Source organism: Apium graveolens, unplaced genomic scaffold, assembly GCF_009905375.1.
Source record: "Apium graveolens cultivar Ventura unplaced genomic scaffold, ASM990537v1 ctg913, whole genome shotgun sequence".
In the NCBI taxonomy this organism is placed as follows: Eukaryota; Viridiplantae; Streptophyta; class Magnoliopsida; order Apiales; family Apiaceae; genus Apium; species Apium graveolens.
Window position 1 is genome coordinate 13,414 of NW_027421761.1, and position 21,602 is coordinate 35,015.

General features: G+C 31.1%; 3 protein-coding genes across 13 annotated transcripts; all 3 read left to right on the forward strand.

The window, feature by feature from the left end:
• Positions 1-3,930: 3,930 nt before the first annotated feature.
• Positions 3,931-6,405, forward strand: LOC141705620 (protein arginine N-methyltransferase 5-like). Of its 6 annotated transcripts, none has more exons than XM_074508512.1 (6): positions 3,931-4,215; positions 4,570-4,749; positions 4,854-4,942; positions 5,039-5,114; positions 5,202-5,288; positions 5,780-6,405. In XM_074508512.1, the coding sequence occupies exons 2-6, from the start codon at positions 4,732-4,734 to the stop codon at positions 5,780-5,782; spliced, it is 273 nt and encodes a 90-aa protein (XP_074364613.1). In that variant the 5' UTR covers positions 3,931-4,215; positions 4,570-4,731; the 3' UTR covers positions 5,783-6,405. The 6 variants fall into 6 exon arrangements, 5 of the variants coding, with proteins under 5 accessions (XP_074364613.1, XP_074364616.1, XP_074364617.1 ...); XM_074508515.1 differs by having other exon boundaries at positions 4,570-4,729; XM_074508516.1 differs by having other exon boundaries at positions 4,570-4,729; positions 4,863-4,942.
• A 1,959-nt stretch (positions 6,406-8,364) lies between these two features.
• LOC141705622 (uncharacterized) lies at positions 8,365-10,255 on the forward strand. Its single transcript, XM_074508517.1, has 3 exons — positions 8,365-8,586; positions 8,889-9,370; positions 10,132-10,255. The coding sequence occupies exons 1-3, from the start codon at positions 8,365-8,367 to the stop codon at positions 10,253-10,255; spliced, it is 828 nt and encodes a 275-aa protein (XP_074364618.1).
• A 6,828-nt stretch (positions 10,256-17,083) lies between these two features.
• LOC141705619 (protein arginine N-methyltransferase 5-like) lies at positions 17,084-19,570 on the forward strand. 6 transcript variants are annotated; one of them, XM_074508507.1, is made up of 6 exons: positions 17,084-17,379; positions 17,735-17,914; positions 18,018-18,106; positions 18,203-18,278; positions 18,366-18,452; positions 18,945-19,570. In XM_074508507.1, exons 2-6 carry the CDS (start codon positions 17,897-17,899, stop codon positions 18,945-18,947), a joined length of 273 nt encoding a protein of 90 aa, XP_074364608.1. In that variant the 5' UTR covers positions 17,084-17,379; positions 17,735-17,896; the 3' UTR covers positions 18,948-19,570. The 6 variants fall into 6 exon arrangements, 5 of the variants coding, with proteins under 5 accessions (XP_074364608.1, XP_074364611.1, XP_074364612.1 ...); XM_074508510.1 differs by having other exon boundaries at positions 17,735-17,894; XM_074508511.1 differs by having other exon boundaries at positions 17,735-17,894; positions 18,027-18,106.
• The last annotated feature ends 2,032 nt before the right edge of the window (positions 19,571-21,602 follow it).

The following is a 21,602-nucleotide window of genomic DNA, read 5'->3' on the forward strand; positions in this document are numbered from 1 at the left end:
AGGCACTTATCACAAAGAACAAAAACTGGGCATACACTTCAGATTCTGAAGAAGAGGTGTACTATGCCTTGATGGCAAATGCTGATAGCAGTTCTGAAACTGCTGAATTGAAGGTACCTCAAACAACTCTTGCTTTTCATACTGATGATATTACTGAGTTGAGATTATATCTTAAAACCATGTTCATTAGTTTTAGAGATCAGACTTTAACAAATAAAAGATTAACTTCTAAAAATCTTGCTCTTAGAAACAGAAATGACTACTTAGAAAAGGAGTTAGTTTTTCTCCATCAAATTCAGAAAGAAAGAGATGATTCTCTGTATGTTAAGAATGAATTGCTAAAACTGAATAAATCTCTAAAAAATGAATTAGAAAAGGAAAGAGAAATCATCAAAATTTGGACTAACTCTGGCAGAATATACTAAGTAGTGTAAACTGGAAAGAGGGCTTAGATTATGAAGATGATAAAAGTGAGAAAGAAACTTTGACAATCACTACAACAAAATAGGCCAATTACGACGGCCAACTTACGACGGAAAAAAAAGTGCGCCCAACTTACGACGGAAAAAAGTAAAACGTCGTAATTATTTATGACGAAACACAAAACCGTCGTAAGTTTAGTATTTTATTAATAAAATTATGCACGGCACGATTAAACAAAAATAAAAATTATTTGAAGTTGCGACGATTTAAACATTTCGTCGTAAGTTAATAATTTTTATTAAAATTTTAACTTGAAATTGAAAAAAAAATATTTAATCAAAATTTACAACGAAATATGTGCGATGGAAAAAATCGGATCGTCAAATTTACGACGGAAATTAAAATTCGTCATAAGTTATCAAAGAGGGAAATTTAACTTTTTTCCCAAATTTTTGGCGGGGAAAATATTGAACATCCAATTTACGATGGAAATTAAAATTCGTCGTAAGTTATTAAAGAGGGAAATTTAACTTTTTCCCCAAAATTTTGGCGGTAAATTTGACTTTTCTCAATTTTTTTGCAGATAATAATTTATGACGGGTTCTGTCATAAATTAGCACATGATTTTTTATAATTTCAATTTTTAAGAAATATTATTTCATGATCCAACCATATTAATGTCAGCATTTATTTGTTTGGGCGACATTTCAAGAATTTCTGTAAAAAAATAAATATTTTGATAAAATAATTTAATATGAAACATTGATTATATCACTAATATATATAGATATATAATCATCCATATGGTTGGATCGTTCAAAAATATTTTTAAAATAATCGTAACACCAATCTAGGAATAAACACTAGTTAACAGTACTAGTCCAACTGATGCTTCACTGGTAAATTGGCAAATCAGATAAAATTATTTTGACAATTAATTTTTGTAATATCACTAATATATATCAATTGAAATCCATATAGTTGTATCGTTGAAAAATATTTTTAAAATAATCGAAACACCGATTTAGAATTAAATACTAGTTAACTGTACTGGTCAAACTAATGCTTGACTGTTAAAATGGCAAACCAACTAAAATTATTTTGATATGAAATTTTGGTTATATTACTCATATATATATATATACATTCATAGGGTTGGATCGTTCAAAAATATTTTTAAAATAATCGAAACATCAACTCAGGATTAAACACTAGTTAACAGTACTAGTCAAACTAATGTTTGACTGTTAAAATGGCAAACCAGATAAAAATATTTGACATTAAATTTTGGTTATATCACTAATATATATATATATATTTACATCCATACGGTTGGATCATTCAAAAATATTTTTTAAATAATCGAAACATCAATGCAAAAGTAAACACTAGTTAGTTGTACCAGTCAAACTGATGATTGACTGTTAAAATGACAAACCAAATAAAATTATTTTGATACGAAAATTTGGTTATATCACTAATATATATATATTTTGACATCCGTACGGTTGGATCGTTGAAAAATATTTTTAAAATAATCGAAACATCAATTCAGGATTAAATACTACTTACATGTACTAGTCAAACTGATCTTTGACAGTTAAAATGTCAATACCAACAATTTGCTTGTGTAGGCGGGGATCCGGTATTTTCTGAATCCTTATGTAAGGAATTACAAAAGAAATTCTTTCAACAAAAATGTGAATTAGGAAAGATTGGTCGACGAAATATGAATCGGAGATTACACCTTCAAATTCCCACAAATGGAATGAGAAGTGGGTCCATGTAAATGATCGAGACCTCGCAAACAACAACGCTCCTTTCCCATATGGAGTTCGGAACCCAAAGGCAATCATCGTTGAAAAATATTTTTAAAATAATCAAAACATAAATTCAGAAGTAAACATTAGTTAGGTGTACTAGTCAAACTGATGCTTGAATGTTAAAATGTCAAACCAAATAAAATTATCTTGATATGAAATTTTGGTTATATCACTAATATATATATCTATTGAAATCCATACGGTTGGATCGTTTGAAAATATTTTTAAAATAATCAAAACACCAATTCAGGATTAAACATTAGCTAGTCGTACTAGTCAAACTAATACTTGACTGTTAAAATGACAAATCATATAAAATTATTTTGATATGAAATTTTGGTTATATCACTAATATATATATATATCTATTGACATCCATATGGTTAGATCGTTGACAAATATTTTTAAAATAGTAGTAACACAAATTCAGAACTAAACACTAGTTAATTGTACTAGTCAAACTAATGTTTGACTGTTAAAATGTGAAACCAAATAAATTTATTTTGATATGAAATTTTGGTTATATCACTAATATATATATATCTATTTACATCCATACGGTTGGATCGTTTAAAAATATTAGTAAAATAATCGAAACACCAATTTAGGATTAAACACTAGTTAGTTGTACTAGTCAAACTAACGTTTAACTGTTAAAATGGCAAACCAAATAAAACTATTTTGATATGAAATTTTGGTTACATCACTATATATATATCTATTCACATCCATATGGTTGGATCGTTGACAAATATTTTTAAAATAATCGAAACACTAATTCAAGATTCAACAGTAGTTAGCTGTACTAGTCAAAATGATGCTTGACTGTTAAAATGTCAAACCAAATAAAATTATTATGATATAAAATTTTGGTTATATAACTAATATATATCTATTGACATCATAAAGTTGAATCGTTGAAAAATATTTTTAAAATAATCGAAACAATAATTCAAGATTCAATACTAGTTAGTTGTACGAGTCAAACTGATGTTTGACTGTTAAAATGTCAAACCAAATAAAATTATTATGATATAAAATTTTGGTTATATAACTAATATATATCTATTGACATCATAAAGTTGAATCGTTGAAAAATATTTTTAAAATAATCGAAACAATAATTCAAGATTCAATACTAGTTAGTTGTACGAGTCAAACTGATGTTTGACTGTTAAAATGTCAAACCAAATAAAATTAGTTTGATATGAAATTTTGGTTATATTACTATAATATATATCTATTGACATCCATACAGTTAGATCGTTGAAAAATATTTTTAAAATAGTCGTAACACTCATTCAGGATTAAATATTAGCTAGCCGTACTAGTCAAACTAATGCTTGATTGTTAAAATGTCAAACCAAATAAAATTATATCACGAACCCCATTACTTTCGATAAAACCTTTGCATTTTTTTTTTTTTTGCTAAGTTAACCTTTGCATTTTTTAATTAAACGAATGTATTATTCAACATAAATATAATGTTAAATAGTAAATTATCATTTTGTACCTTAATATTTCTTCTAATTAGACATTTATCATTCTTATTTAACGACAAAAAAAATCTTATTTAAATTTGTTAAATATCGTTTATAACAAAACATCAGCTAAATTATAGAAAAAAAACCCAGCTATTTAACGGATCGGCCCATAAGCCCATTAATATCATAACCCTATTTTCTCTCAACCTTACTCTTCCCCAAAACTTTAAATCTCACAATCTCGGCCTCCCGCACTCCTTCACCTTCCTTCTCAATGCCACACCATCCTTATCTTTATGTATCTTGTTCTATTCTCAGCTTGATCAGTAACAGTGTCGAATCACAACCACAACTCTCTTCAATTTCAAGCAAACGAAAATGAATTTGAAAATACACCGAGTCCAATTAGTGGTCCTAGATTCGAGAAACAAGGAAGCTATTCGATTACAAGTTCTTCGATTTTGGGAGAGATTATGAATATTGAGGTCTGTGTTTACGGCTATAATCTTGTTTTGGTGTTGTTTTTGATTTATTTTATAAACTAATACCTATTACTCTTTTTTATTCTGTTCAATTTGATAATTAGGTTTTATAATTATTTGAATTTGATATTGGATAATGTGATGTTTGTATTGAATCTAAGATTTTAGGATTACGGAAAGTGTAGTCGTACTGATAAATGTTGCGTGGTTGCAAGCATGGCGTGCTAGTTCATTTTTTGTCTAGTGTTAATAATGAAGAGTCTAATTAATTACCAATGCTTGTTTTGGTTGGACATAATAGCTTTTAGAAAAAACTTGCTGTTGTGACACTGATAAACACATCTTACTCACTCTCAGTTACAGGGCCTCTAACTTCTATTCTGTTTGACCATCCGGGAGTTATACCTTTTGTCTTTTGAGCATTATGTATATGCTGTACATTACCAAAATGGTCCTCTTTTCAAGATATCTTTTGAGTTAGGTTTGGGTGCCTTCAGCAGGAAAATAGCTTACTATTGTATGTCTTCCTTGATGAGAGTAATTTTCGTCTTACTGAATTTTTTTTCAAAATTTTCTGTGTATATATTATGATGAATGCCATTTAACTGTCATTTTATAAGTGCTCTTGTTTTTTTTTTTAGAGAGAACAGATGGACTCTTGGGAATTATGGAATTCCTTTCGTATTCTACGTGAGCATCATAGCCAGTTATCAATTGCACTTGATATCTCGTGAGTAAAGTTTTGTAAATAACTGTTACAAAGTTTGCAACTAGGATACATATTATTCTGAAATATATCTTATAAAGTGTATCTGTTGTTAATTAGGCCTTCACTTCCTTCAGCAAATTCACTTGGGCGTTGGTTCGGAGAGCCTGTTAGAGCAGCCATCATTTATACAAATGTATAAATCATGGACACTCTTTGCACTTTGCGCCTCTGCAAAGGTTTTGAGTTATTAATACTTGCTCTCATGTACTTAATTTTACAGTCTTTTCTGACGAACGCAAAGGGGTATCCATGTCTTTCTAAGTGTCACCAGCAGCTAATGAGCGGGTTTTTCAATCACTCGATTCAGGTGATCAATGTTCAATAAAAATATCTTCCGACTTATACAGTTAAACCTTGCAAAATGTTTTGAAGTTGATTGGTATAACTTCTTGATAGATTGAGTAGAGAAATAGATAGATTCTATATATTAAGGTGAGAGAGAGAGAGATGTGAGGAAGGGAGACAGTGGGTTTAAATAGAGTTGGGTTTGGTCGAGTGAATAAAATGGAATGAAATTTGTGCAGTATAGGGTAAAATATTCATAATTAAATGTTCGATATGCTAGTTTACGGTGCACGGTGCCTAATTAATACATGTTTTAATTGTGTGCCTATATGCTATGAAACTGGTTAATTGTAGTCGTTATTGCTAGATTATGCCAGGTTGCTCAAATGCCCAGTGTAAGTTGATGTTTCAAGTTGTTAATTTTTAAGAGATTTAACGCATTGCATTATGTTTGTATTTATAGTTGTCTTTGAACTGCTATCAGTTGAGCTTTTGTGTTTTTTATTTGTGTAGTGACAGTAGCATTACAAACCCATTGTCTCGCCAAAGGCCTATGATGTATCAAGACCCAAATGTGCAATATGCACCTGTTCAAAGTAGGGTTACTACTAATCCTGTTGAACAGAAGATCACTGATTCAAGAATGCATATGCAACAACAATATCAAGACTCTAGGTATTTGTTGCCAACTCAATATTATCTGCAACGTCATCCACAGTTGCAGCAACCTCAGTTCATTCATGCTGGTTCGCAGTATGTCCAACATCTTCCCATGGGAGCAGTGCCAATGCAAGCATACTATCGTGTATATTCTTCCCAGCAACCACAACATTCTCACCATCCTGCAGTTGAGCAGCAATACCCAGTGTACTATGTGCCTGCTAGACAGACCCAAGCATACAACATGCCTGTGCAACAAGCGCATTATAGTGAAGTTGCTGGTACCGCACCTGAAACTACTGCTCAGTTGTATAATGGTATTTACATTTTTGTATTACATATCGAAAGGTTAAATATTATTCTAGAAGTTTTGTGGCTATGAGAATATTTATGTAAATTATGGTATTTTCAACTTTTGATTTGTATAATTGTGTGCATAATTGCTTGTTATAAAATTCAAATTTTAATTTTGTGTTGAATTGGGATTCAATTGTATTTAGAATTTAATTTGAAAGTTGAATGGGTGGAACCAGAATAGCCTTTTTGAGAATAAAACTTACGACGGAAATTCTGGTTATTTATGACGATTGTTCATTGTATTGTTTTAGTAATTTATTAAAGGTGGGTCCCAAAATATTTAAACTGACGATTTTTTCCGTCGGATGTTAACAACATAAGACGATTTTTTCCGTCGGATGTTAACAACATACGACGAATATTTTCGTCGTAAGTTTATTTATTATTAAATTGTTATTGTGGGCCCACTTTCACCAACTTACGACGCAATTTTATCTTGTGACGAAAAAATGAACTTACTACTCGACCAAAAACGACGATTTTTTTCCGTCGTAATTGGCTCAATTACGACGATTTCAGTTCAAAAAAACCGTCGTAAATGGTCAGATTTCTTGTAATGAATTAAGCCAATTACTGTTAAACAAACTGTTAAGCCAAAGGTAAATCCTGTTAAGTTTGTAGAAAAAATTGTTAAGTCTGATTCTGAAAAGATGAAAGATTATAAGACAGAAGTCAAAGAAAAGTCAACTTCTGTCAAATTAAAACAGGATAAACCAGCTGAAGTTAACATAGGCTTAATGACAAAGAAGCAGCTTAAGCATAAGCTGAAAGAACAATGAAATATGAAGGTGTAAGACCTCTGTCCTGAACACTCATCTGAACAATTATCAAACCCTTTAAAAGGACAATGAGTATATGTTTTATAACTCTCTATTTACCCCAAAAGTACTTGAGAAGGCTCAAAATGCTGGTCAACAAATGTTCATAACTTGAAATTTCTTATAAATAATTTATTAAACACTTTATAAGCAAACTCGGAATAAGAAATGAGAATTTACTTCACTCTCAAAAAACTGTCCCAACACACCTAAATACTAGTGATGACAATTTAATTATTTTGTCTTAGCTTTTCATGAAATACAAATTTAAAATTTTAAAATACATATGTTGATGAGTTCGGGAAGTTGTTCAGTAAAAGAAGGTGAGAGTAAAACAACAAATTAATTTCCGCAACCGGGTTTGCTCTTTGTTTAGTCATATTCAAAGACTGGTCAATTTAATTGTTATCTTTGATTATATATGAGTGTTGCGGTTAAAATAAGAAACTTGAAGTTTCTTTTCTCTTAAAGAATGACCCCATCATACCTAAATATTAGTGATGAAAGTTTAGTTAATTATTTTTTCTTACCTTTCATGAAATACAAGATTTGAAATTTTAAACTAGAGTTCGAGAGTTTCAGAAGAAGTTGTTCATTAAAATAAGTTGAGAGTGAAACCATCAAATTAATTATTTTATATATTCGTATTAGTATGTAATATGTGCCATGTATATTCTAATTCTAATATGTTGCTGGTGTGACTCGTACCTTACACTTATATATTGTAAATTATAAATTTTAATTTTGATCTAAAATATCTAACAGCGCCAAATTGAGTGACAAGATTAACTACTTTTCATTGTTTCGTCTTTATATAATATTATAGATTGATATCAATATATATGAACACATATATCTTATATGTATATGTAATATAAAAATTTACCTGTACAAATATCTGCGGAAGCAAGACACATACTTTTTGTATTATGGAATAAAAAATATTATGGCTTTAATAAATTTGATAAATATGTATATTTATCTTTTGCAAAACTACATTAAAATAATATATTGAATGTTATGTTTCAGTTAATCTTAAATGTAATTATTTACTATTTTGGTTGATAAAATAAATTGAAAAACAAACTTTTTCTTTTAAGAACATGAAAAACATAATTTTAAACATAAAATATAATATAAGCCTTTTTTAGGTAAACCTGGTCAATCTTGTTAATCTTATATCCACACAAGGGGCACAAATAACAATCCCAAATACAATACATCCCAGCCCTAAATTGCCTAAATCTCAAACACAATTGAAAGATGAGGAGATCTACGGGGACTATTTCGGAGGATCTAATAAGAGATATATTGTTGCGCCTTCCTTCAGAGACCGTAGTTGAATTAAAATTGGTTTGCAAATCGTGGCTCGCCCTCATTTTAAGCCCTAATTTCGCTAAAGCTCACCTTACAATCACAGCCGCCGAAGAAAAAGACGTTCTACACATCATCCGCACTTACGTCAATGGAAATAAATCAACCTCGGTACTCAGCAACTTGTCAGTACACCTCATTTTCCATCAATATTTCGTGATAAACTTGTTGGTTGTGGTTGTGGTATTGTCTGTCTTCGTTCTACTAATGGTGCTAATATGTACCTTTGGAACCCTACTAACCTTTCCAAACGCATTCCATCCCCCTCCTTTCGTTGCGATGATGATGCTCTAGGGTTTGGTTTTGATGAGATTGACAACGATTTCAAGATTCTTAGGGTTGTTTGGAGATTGAAACCGAAATTTTCACACCGGAAATACGATGCCCAAGATTGTGTATAAATTTATTTTGAGGTCTATTCTTCGAATACAAATGCATGGCGAAAGCTTGGGGATAATAAACCTACTGATCTTCCTTACAAGTTTGGTGAATTTCATGTTACTGTCAACACTGGACTTCTCTGTTGGGCTACATGTTATGGCATCATCACTTTCGACTTGCACACTGAAGTCCTTACTTGTAATGGTATTAACTACACCGTTCCTACTTTTGATGGTAACATGAGTAACATCAACAACTATAATGATATGGATAGTCATGCTCTTGTCACCAACTTCAAGGATTCTATTGCTGTCATTATCTATAAGCGTAGTAATTATCAACCTATTTATAAGTTGAATTTGTGGGCGTTGGATAATGTGGAATGTCTTCGTGGTGGTGGAATCGATGCTTCATGGACTTTAATCTTCAACATTGATGTGAATTTGCCTATTGACTTTGTTAAAGGTTACCTTAATAGTGGTGATCTCCTACTTGATCTGTACCAGAACAGTTGGTATTTGTACAATCTCGACAACAAAGAAGCCAGATATTTCACGCAATCATTCTACCTTGGTCAAATTTACAAATATAGCAAGAGCCTTTTTACAATCGCGGGATTTAAACAGGTCAACTGGAATGCACAAAAGTCAAACGTCAAAGCACTTAAAAGTGTGTGCACAAAAGTCAAACGTCATATAATAAAAAACAGAGGGAGTATTTTTTAACTTGAAGCAATAACTGTCATAAATCCTTTTAGCTTCAAGTTCCGACGAGAATTTAATGCCGAGACAGTAACAGTGATTTGTTAAACAGAGCAGTTTTCAAAGCCGTGCCTACTTCTTGAAGGTAAACTGCGTATTGCATTTGATGATTCTGGCTAAAATTATGAATTACAGGATGTATATTACTTTAGATCTTGTAATACAACCTTTACTTGTTACATGTCACCCTCAACTTCTGACTCGTATAAACTACAGGATATTTTGTGTATACTCTTATAATATTAGGGCCAGAGTGAAAACACACAGTGAAGCTCGAAACAATATTCTTTCATTTTTTATTAACATTTCTACTTCAGATTGACATATATCCCACTTGTTTAATAAAAAGAACGGAGCTCACCTTAGTGGTGTTGGGAAGATCTCCAAGAGAGAGAAAAAAAAATGGAGAAGAACTCCTAGCACACGCTGACCTGAGCTCCTTCAGGCTTTGACATTTCTTCATCTCTTATAATAAAAGATTTCAGCATTATGTTTCACATTTTTTTACTGTCAGTTCCTCCCTCAGAGAAGTTCTTGACACAACTCCCAGTTTGACATGGTATAATAATATAAGTACTACTGCCACCACCTCCATCAAGATTCTTAAATCTTTGGCTGACAGCTCGTTCAGCTTGTAGGACTTTAGAGACACTACCAATGCTTCTTTCTAGATCTATATCAGCGTTTCTATTTGCAACACCGCAATGTTGTTTCAAGGCATGCCTTCTTCGAGTATTCTTTAAATTGTAACATTGAAAGAAATTTATGTGTGTGTAGTCCATCGGTTCATTTAGAATAGACTTTCTTCTACCTTATTAGCTTATTTTTCACGAAAGCTACTCGCATATGCTATTTAGTATCTGTAGTATATTCTATTTATTATCTGCAGTATATGTTACTTATGATCTACAGATCTAGAGGAGAGATAGTGAACTACCTAAATGTGTCTACAGATCTTTTTTGTTAAAGCATAGACTAAAATATATGGAAATACGCTATATGTTAAGGCTATTGTGGGAGACTTTTGAAACATTTTAGGAGTATAACCTTCAAGACCAATTTTTATCAAATTGAAATAGAAACCTAAGAGAGATTGATATAGTTATCAGGAGGAATGCTGGAGATGAGGAATGGAGAATCATCTGCAAATAAATTTTTATGGCTTGCGGAGAGCAATTGTGAATGGCCATAGGGACGTGGTCTTGGATACTAACAACCAAGGCCTACTGGATAGTAAAAAATTATCAACATACCTAGGTTGTTGCGACAGGCTCTGTAGTGTGACTAGGCTTAGTGGGAAATTTCCAGGCTGGAGTGATGACCTAAAATAATATTTTTCATTGATATGATCAGAACTGTTTGGCCGCTCTACGTCTACTTCAGTAAGTACATTTTCAAGCTCATTCATGGAGTTCTTTAACAATGAAATAGATCCTTCTCAAGTTAACAATACATTTTAAGGTGGATTAGTTCTTTAGTCGTCAAATAGAAATCTTCAAATTTGGTTTTTGGAATCTAGGGCCTTAAATTTAATTTTGGCTTTAGGCCTGTAACTGAGAAACAGGCACTATATCTTATATTTTTGAAGATGATCCGCTTTATCTTATTTCTCTGATACTCACGATATCTGACGTTAAAAGATCCTATCAGACATACAAATTCGCAAGTTACAACAGGGAGTTGCATTCATTGTCGAAGAAAAATCAGGATGTCTTGAAGTATTAAATTTGTTTTGTAGCAAAACCAACCTTCTGGGAAGACTTGTGTTAGATATATTTATGATGTCATAACTAATCTGATGTGTTTAGTTTCAAATCTTAATATCAGGACTTACTGGAAATCAGAACTTAATAAAGTCAGAACTTAATATCAAAACTTAAGGCCGTCGAGATTTATATCAGGACTTAAGTGCGGGTACTTCAGATAAGGAATGCAGCTGATTTACAGGAGAGGATCTGGACTAAAACAATAGAAGATATGCATGAAGAGTTCGACAGCTAGAAGACTTGTAGAAGATAATATCTGATTGATATATTTTACGAGACATAATTATATTCCATATCAATTTGAAGATATCTTGTAACTGTATACTATATAAACACAGCTTATGGTTTGCACTATATGTGTTATCATTCACGAGAAAAAGATTATTCATTGTAACCCTAGCAGCTCTTAGTGATATTGTTCATCACTGAGAGAGAACAACTGTTCTATTGTAACAGAGTTTATTATATTGAATATACTTGATTACTGGTACATACTTGTGTTGATAAATCGATTTGATTGTATAAACACTATATTCAACCCCCTCCTATATTGTTGTGTGACCTAACAAGTGATATCAGAGCTACTCTGCTGATATACAAACGGTAAGATCCAGTTTACAATCACGTCTGAAGAAACACAAACTCCAACCAAGCCCACCAAATCTCAAGAAACTCAAAACAATCAAACCCACATTCGATATTAAACTATTAGGGTTCCCATACTGAGAGCATCTGAGTATCCTATATGGAAAGTGAAGATGGCTATGTTTCTGGAAGCCACAGATCCAGAATACCTTGATAGAATTTATGATGGACCACATAAGCCTACCAAGCTCTCTGTTGTAGTTGCTTATCAACCAGCAAAGGTCATACCAAAGGAGAAAGGTGATTACACAGCTAAAGACATCTCATCTATTGCCAAGGATGCAAGGGTAAGGCATTTGCTGCATAGTACAATTGACAATGTCATGTCAAACAGGGTAATTGGATGCAAGACTGCAAAGGAGATATGGGATGCTTTGGAGACAAGATGTCAGGGAACTGATGCCATCAAAAAGAACAGGAAGACAATACTCACTCAGGAGTATGAGCACTTTGACTCAAAATCTGATGTGTCATTAACCGATTTATATGACAGATTTGCCAAACTCTTGAATGCTCTGTCACTGGTGGACAAGGAATATGATCTTGAAGATTCAAATCTAAAATTCCTTTTGGCTCTTCTTGAGAATTGGGATTTGAAGTCTACTACCATAAGAGACAACTATGACCTTACTGAAACTACTCTTGATGAAATTTATGGTATGCTCAAGACTCATGAACTTAATATGGACCAAAGGAGCAAAAGGCATGGAAGAAAGTCAAAGACATTTGCTCTTAAAGCTGAGGATAAAGCTCCTAAGGTGGTTGTCTCAAAAAGGGGCAACGGAAAGGCTCTCATCATAAAGTTTGATTCAGAATCATCAAATTCTGATGATGATGATTCAGAAACTGAAAGTTTGTCTGAAGTGGATGTTGATGCAGAGATGATGCAGCTGTGTGCTCTTATGATGAAGGGTATCATAAAGATAGCCTACAAAAAATTTAGAAAGGGCAAGAAGTTTTTCAGGAAAGGTGGAAGTTCTGAAAAGAAAGGGTTCAGAAAGTCTGAAGGCAAAGGAGGAAAGTCTGACAGAGGAGACAACTCAAATGTCAAATGCTACAATTGTGGTGAAAGAGGTCACATCTCTCCTGACTGCAAGAAAGGAAAAAGTGATAAAGGCCAGGCACTTATCACAAAGAACAAAAACTGGGCATACACTTCAGATTCTGAAGAAGAGGTGTACTATGCCTTGATGGCAAATGCTGATAGCAGTTCTGAAACTGCTGAATTGAAGGTACCTCAAACAACTCTTGCTTTTCATACTGATGATATTACTGAGTTGAGATTATATCTTAAAACCATGTTCATTAATTTTAGAGATCAGACTTTAACAAATAAAAGATTAACTTCTAAAAATCTTGCTCTTAGAAACAGAAATGACTACTTAGAAAAGGAGTTAGTTTTTCTCCATCAAATTCAGAAAGAAAGAGATGATTCTCTGTATGTTAAGAATGAATTGCTAAAACTGAATAAATCTCTAAAAAATGAATTAGAAAAGGAAAGAGAAATCATCAAAATTTGGACTAACTCTGGCAGAATATACTAAGTAGTGTAAACTGGAAAGAGGGCTTAGATTATGAAGATGATAAAAGTGAGAAAGAAACTTTGACAATCACTACAACAAAATAGGCCAATTACGACGGCCAACTTACGACGGAAAAAAAAGTGCGCCCAACTTACGACGGAAAAAAGTAAAACGTCGTAATTATTTATGACGAAACACAAAACCGTCGTAAGTTTAGTATTTTATTAATAAAATTATGCACGGCACGATTAAACAAAAATAAAAATTATTTGAAGTTGCGACGATTTAAACATTTCGTCGTAAGTTAATAATTTTTATTAAAATTTTAACTTGAAATTGAAAAAAAAATATTTAATCAAAATTTACAACGAAATATGTGCGATGGAAAAAATCGGATCGTCAAATTTACGACGGAAATTAAAATTCGTCATAAGTTATCAAAGAGGGAAATTTAACTTTTTTCCCAAATTTTTGGCGGGGAAAATATTGAACATCCAATTTACGATGGAAATTAAAATTCGTCGTAAGTTATTAAAGAGGGAAATTTAACTTTTTCCCCAAAATTTTGGCGGTAAATTTGACTTTTCTCAATTTTTTTGCAGATAATAATTTATGACGGGTTCTGTCATAAATTAGCACATGATTTTTTATAATTTCAATTTTTAAGAAATATTATTTCATGATCCAACCATATTAATGTCAGCATTTATTTGTTTGGGCGACATTTCAAGAATTTCTGTAAAAAAATAAATATTTTGATAAAATAATTTAATATGAAACATTGATTATATCACTAATATATATATAGATATATAATCATCCATATGGTTGGATCGTTCAAAAATATTTTTAAAATAATCGTAACACCAATCTAGGAATAAACACTAGTTAACAGTACTAGTCCAACTGATGCTTCACTGGTAAATTGGCAAATCAGATAAAATTATTTTGACAATTAATTTTTGTAATATCACTAATATATATCAATTGAAATCCATATAGTTGTATCGTTGAAAAATATTTTTAAAATAATCGAAACACCGATTTAGAATTAAATACTAGTTAACTGTACTGGTCAAACTAATGCTTGACTGTTAAAATGGCAAACCAACTAAAATTATTTTGATATGAAATTTTGGTTATATTACTCATATATATATATATACATTCATAGGGTTGGATCGTTCAAAAATATTTTTAAAATAATCGAAACATCAACTCAGGATTAAACACTAGTTAACAGTACTAGTCAAACTAATGTTTGACTGTTAAAATGGCAAACCAGATAAAAATATTTTGACATTAAATTTTGGTTATATCACTAATATATATATATATATATTTACATCCATACGGTTGGATCATTCAAAAATATTTTTTAAATAATCGAAACATCAATGCAAAAGTAAACACTAGTTAGTTGTACCAGTCAAACTGATGATTGACTGTTAAAATGACAAACCAAATAAAATTATTTTGATACGAAAATTTGGTTATATCACTAATATATATATATATTTTGACATCCGTACGGTTGGATCGTTGAAAAATATTTTTAAAATAATCGAAACATCAATTCAGGATTAAACACTACTTACATGTACTAGTCAAACTGATCTTTGACAGTTAAAATGTCAATACCAACAATTTGCTTGTGTAGGCGGGGATCCGGTATTTTCTGAATCCTTATGTAAGGAATTACAAAAGAAATTCTTTCAACAAAAATGTGAATTAGGAAAGATTGGTCGACGAAATATGAATCGGAGATTACACCTTCAAATTCCCACAAATGGAATGAGAAGTGGGTCCATGTAAATGATCGAGACCTCGCAAACAACAACGCTCCTTTCCCATATGGAGTTCGGAACCCAAAGGCAATCATCGTTGAAAAATATTTTTAAAATAATCAAAACATAAATTCAGAAGTAAACATTAGTTAGGTGTACTAGTCAAACTGATGCTTGAATGTTAAAATGTCAAACCAAATAAAATTATCTTGATATGAAATTTTGGTTATATCACTAATATATATATCTATTGAAATCCATACGGTTGGATCGTTTGAAAATATTTTTAAAATAATCAAAACACCAATTCAGGATTAAACATTAGCTAGTCGTACTAGTCAAACTAATACTTGACTGTTAAAATGACAAATCATATAAAATTATTTTGATATGAAATTTTGGTTATATCACTAATATATATATATATATCTATTGACATCCATATGGTTAGATCGTTGACAAATATTTTTAAAATAGTAGTAACACAAATTCAGAACTAAACACTAGTTAATTGTACTAGTCAAACTAATGTTTGACTGTTAAAATGTGAAACCAAATAAATTTATTTTGATATGAAATTTTGGTTATATCACTAATATATATATATCTATTTACATCCATACGGTTGGATCGTTTAAAAATATTAGTAAAATAATCGAAACACCAATTTAGGATTAAACACTAGTTAGTTGTACTAGTCAAACTAACGTTTAACTGTTAAAATGGCAAACCAAATAAAACTATTTTGATATGAAATTTTGGTTACATCACTAATATATATATCTATTCACATCCATATGGTTGGATCGTTGACAAATATTTTTAAAATAATCGAAACACTAATTCAAGATTCAACAGTAGTTAGCTGTACTAGTCAAAATGATGCTTGACTGTTAAAATGTCAAACCAAATAAAATTATTATGATATAAACTTTTGGTTATATAACTAATATATATATCTATTGACATCATAAAGTTGAATCGTTGAAAAATATTTTTAAAATAATCGAAACAATAATTCAAGATTCAATACTAGTTAGTTGTACGAGTCAAACTGATGTTTGACTGTTAAAATGTCAAACCAAATAAAATTATTATGATATAAAATTTTGGTTATATAACTAATATATATATCTATTGACATCATAAAGTTGAATCGTTGAAAAATATTTTTAAAATAATCGAAACAATAATTCAAGATTCAATACTAGTTAGTTGTACGAGTCAAACTGATGTTTGACTGTTAAAATGTCAAACCAAATAAAATTAGTTTGATATGAAATTTTGGTTATATTACTATAATATATATCTATTGACATCCATACAGTTAGATCGTTGAAAAATATTTTTAAAATAGTCGTAACACTCATTCAGGATTAAATATTAGCTAGCCGTACTAGTCAAACTAATGCTTGATTGTTAAAATGTCAAACCAAATAAAATTATATCACGAACCCCATTACTTTCGATAAAACCTTTGCATTTTTTTTTTTTTTTGCTAAGTTAACCTTTGCATTTTTTAATTAAACGAATGTATTATTCAACATAAATATAATGTTAAATAGTAAATTATCATTTTGTACCTTAATATTTCTTCTAATTAGACATTTATCATTCTTATTTAACGACAAAAAAAATCTTATTTAAATTTGTTAAATATCGTTTATTAACAAAACATCAGCTAAATTATAGAAAAAAAACCCAGCTATTTAACGGATCGGCCCATAAGCCCATTAATCATCATAACCCTATTTTCTCTCAACCTTACTCTTCCCCAAAACTTTAAATCTCACAATCTCGGCCTCCCGCACTCCTTCACCTTCCTTCTCAATGCCACACCATCCTTATCTTTATGTATCTTGTTCTATTCTCAGCTTGATCAGTAACAGTGTCGAATCACAACCACAACTCTCTTCAATTTCAAGCAAACGAAAATGAATTTGAAAATACACCGAGTCCAATTAGTGGTCCTAGATTCGAGAAACAAGGAAGCTATTCGATTACAAGTTCTTCGATTTTGGGAGAGATTATGAATATTGAGGTCTGTGTTTACGGCTATAATCTTGTTTTGGTGTTGTTTTTGATTTATTTTATAAACTAATACCTATTACTCTTTTTTTATTCTGTTCAATTTGATAATTAGGTTTTATAATTATTTGAATTTGATATTGGATAATGTGATGTTTGTATTGAATCTAAGATTTTAGGATTACGGAAAGTGTAGTCGTACTGATAAATGTTGCGTGGTTGCAAGCATGGCGTGCTAGTTCATTTTTTGTCTAGTGTTAATAATGAAGAGTCTAATTAATTACCAATGCTTGTTTTGGTTGGACATAATAGCTTTTAGAAAAAACTTGCTGTTGTGACACTGATAAACACATCTTACTCACTCTCAGTTACAGGGCCTCTAACTTCTATTCTGTTTGACCATCCGGGAGTTATACCTTTTGTCTTTTGAGCATTATGTATATGCTGTACATTACCAAAATGGTCCTCTTTTCAAGATATCTTTTGAGTTAGGTTTGGGTGCCTTCAGCAGGAAAATAGCTTACTATTGTATGTCTTCCTTGATGAGAGTAATTTTCGTCTTACTGAATTTTTTTTCAAAATTTTCTGTGTATATATATGATGAATGCCATTTAACTGTCATTTTATAAGTGCTCTTGTTTTTTCTTTTAGAGAGAACAGATGGACTCTTGGGAATTATGGAATTCCTTTCGTATTCTACGTGAGCATCATAGCCAGTTATCAATTGCACTTGATATCTCGTGAGTAAAGTTTTGTAAATAACTGTTACAAAGTTTGCAACTAGGATACATATTATTCTGAAATATATCTTATAAAGTGTATCTGTTGTTAATTAGGCCTTCACTTCCTTCAGCAAATTCACTTGGGCGTTGGTTCGGAGAGCCTGTTAGAGCAGCCATCATTTATACAAATGTATAAATCATGGACACTCTTTGCACTTTGCGCCTCTGCAAAGGTTTTGAGTTATTAATACTTGCTCTCATGTACTTAATTTTACAGTCTTTTCTGACGAACGCAAAGGGGTATCCATGTCTTTCTAAGTGTCACCAGCAGCTAATGAGCGGGTTTTTCAATCACTCGATTCAGGTGATCAATGTTCAATAAAAATATCTTCCGACTTATACAGTTAAACCTTGCAAAATGTTTTGAAGTTGATTGGTATAACTTCTTGATAGATTGAGTAGAGAAATAGATAGATTCTATATATTAAGGTGAGAGAGAGAGAGATGTGAGGAAGGGAGACAGTGGGTTTAAATAGAGTTGGGTTTGGTCGAGTGAATAAAAATGGAATGAAATTTGTGCAGTATAGGGTAAAATATTCATAATTAAATGTTCGATATGCTAGTTTACGGTGCACGGTGCTTAATTAATACATGTTTTAATTGTGTGCCTATATGCTATGAAACTGGTTAATTGTAGTCGTTATTGCTAGATTATGCCAGGTTGCTCAAATGCCCAGTGTAAGTTGATGTTTCAAGTTGTTAATTTTTAAGAGATTTAACGCATTGCATTATGTTTGTATTTATAGTTGTCTTTGAACTGCTATCAGTTGAGCTTTTGTGTTTTTTATTTGTGTAGTGACAGTAGCATTACAAACCCATTGTCTCGCCAAAGGCCTATGATGTATCAAGACCCAAATGTGCAATATGCACCTGTTCAAAGTAGGGTTACTACTAATCCTGTTGAACAGAAGATCACTGATTCAAGAATGCATATGCAACAACAATATCAAGACTCTAGGTATTTGTTGCCAACTCAATATTATCTGCAACGTCATCCACAGTTGCAGCAACCTCAGTTCATTCATGCTGGTTCGCAGTATGTCCAACATCTTCCCATGGGAGCAGTGCCAATGCAAGCATACTATCGTGTATATTCTTCCCAGCAACCACAACATTCTCACCATCCTGCAGTTGAGCAGCAATACCCAGTGTACTATGTGCCTGCTAGACAGACCCAAGCATACAACATGCCTGTGCAACAAGCGCATTATAGTGAAGTTGCTGGTACCGCACCTGAAACTACTGCTCAGTTGTATAATGGTATTTACATTTTTGTATTACATATCGAAAGGTTAAATATTATTCTAGAAGTTTTGTGGCTATGAGAATATTTATGTAAATTATGGTATTTTCAACTTTTGATTTGTATAATTGTGTGCATAATTGCTTGTTATAAAATTCAAATTTTAATTTTGTGTTGAATTGGGATTCAATTGTATTTAGAATTTAATTTGAAAGTTGAATGGGTGGAACCAGAATAGCCTTTTTGAGAATAAAACTTACGACGGAAATTCTGGGTTATTTATGACGATTGTTCATTGTATTGTTTTAGTAATTTATTAAAGGTGGGTCCCAAAATATTTAAACTGACGATTTTTTCCGTCGGATGTTAACAACATAAGACGATTTTTTCCGTCGGATGTTAACAACATACGACGAATATTTTCGTCGTAAGTTTATTTATTATTAAATTGTTATTGTGGGCCCACTTTCACCAACTTACGACGCAATTTTATCTTGTGACGAAAAAATGAACTTACTACTCGACCAAAAACGACGATTTTTTTCCGTCGTAATTGGCTCAATTACGACGATTTCAGTTCAAAAAAACCGTCGTAAATGGTCAGATTTCTTGTAATGAATTAAGCCAATTACTGTTAAACAAACTGTTAAGCCAAAGGTAAATCCTGTTAAGTTTGTAGAAAAAATTGTTAAGTCTGATTCTGAAAAGATGAAAGATTATAAGACAGAAGTCAAAGAAAAGTCAACTTCTGTCAAATTAAAACAGGATAAACCAGCTGAAGTTAACATAGGCTTAATGACAAAGAAGCAGCTTAAGCATAAGCTGAAAGAACAATGAAATATGAAGGTGTAAGACCTCTGTCCTGAACACTATCATCTGAACAATTATCAAACCCTTTAAAAGGACAATGAGTATATATTTTATAACTCTCTATTTACCCCAAAAGTACTTGAGAAGGCTCAAAATGCTGGTCAACAAATGTTCATAACTTGAAATTTCTTATAAATAATTTATTAAACACTTTATAAGCAAACTCGGAATAAGAAATGAGAATTTACTTCACTCTCAAAAAACTGTCCCAAGACACCTAAATACTAGTGATGACAATTTAATTATTTTGTCTTAGCTTTTCATGAAATACAAATTTAAAATTTTAAAATACATATGTTGATGAGTTCGGGAAGTTGTTCAGTAAAAGAAGGTGAGAGTAAAACAACAAATTAATTTCCGCAACCGGGTTTGCTCTTTGTTTAGTCATATTCAAAGACTGGCCAATTTAATTGTTATCTTTGATTATATATGAGTGTTGCGGTTAAAATAAGAAACTTGAAGTTTCTTTTCTCTTAAAGAATGACCCCATCATATCTAAATATTAGTGATGAAAGTTTAGTTAATTATTTTTTCTTACCTTTCATGAAATACAAGATTTGAAATTTTAAACTAGAGTTCGAGAGTTTCAGAAGAAGTTGTTCATTAAAATAAGTTGAGAGTGAAACCATCAAATTAATTATTTTATATATTCGTATTAGTATGTAATATGTGCCATGTATATTCTAATTCTAATATGTTGCTGGTGTGACTCGTACCTTACACTTATATATTGTAAATTATAAATTTTAATTTTGATCTAAAATATCTAACAGCGCCAAATTGAGTGACAAGATTAACTACTTTTCATTGTTTCGTCTTTATATAATATTATAGATTGATATCAATATATATGAACACATATATCTTATATGTATATGTAATATAAAAATTTACCTGTACAAATATATGCGGAAGCAAGACACATACTTTTTATATTATGGAATAAAAAATATTATGGCTTTAATAAATTTGATAAATATGTATATTTATCTTTTGCAAAACTACATTAAAATAATATATTGAATGTTATGTTTCAGTTAATCTTAAATGTAATTATTTATTATTTTGGTTGATAAAATAAATTGAAAAACAAACTTTTTCTTTTAAGAACATGGAAAACATAATTTTAAACATAAAATATAATATAAGCCTTTTTTAGGTAAATCTGGTCAATCTTGTTAATCTTATATCCACACAAGGGGCACAAATAACAATCCCAAATACAATACATCCCAGCCCTAAATTGCCTAAATCTCAAACACAATTGAAAGATGAGGAGATCTACGGGGACTATTTCGGAGGATCTAATAAGAGATATATTGTTGCGCCTTCCTTCAGAGA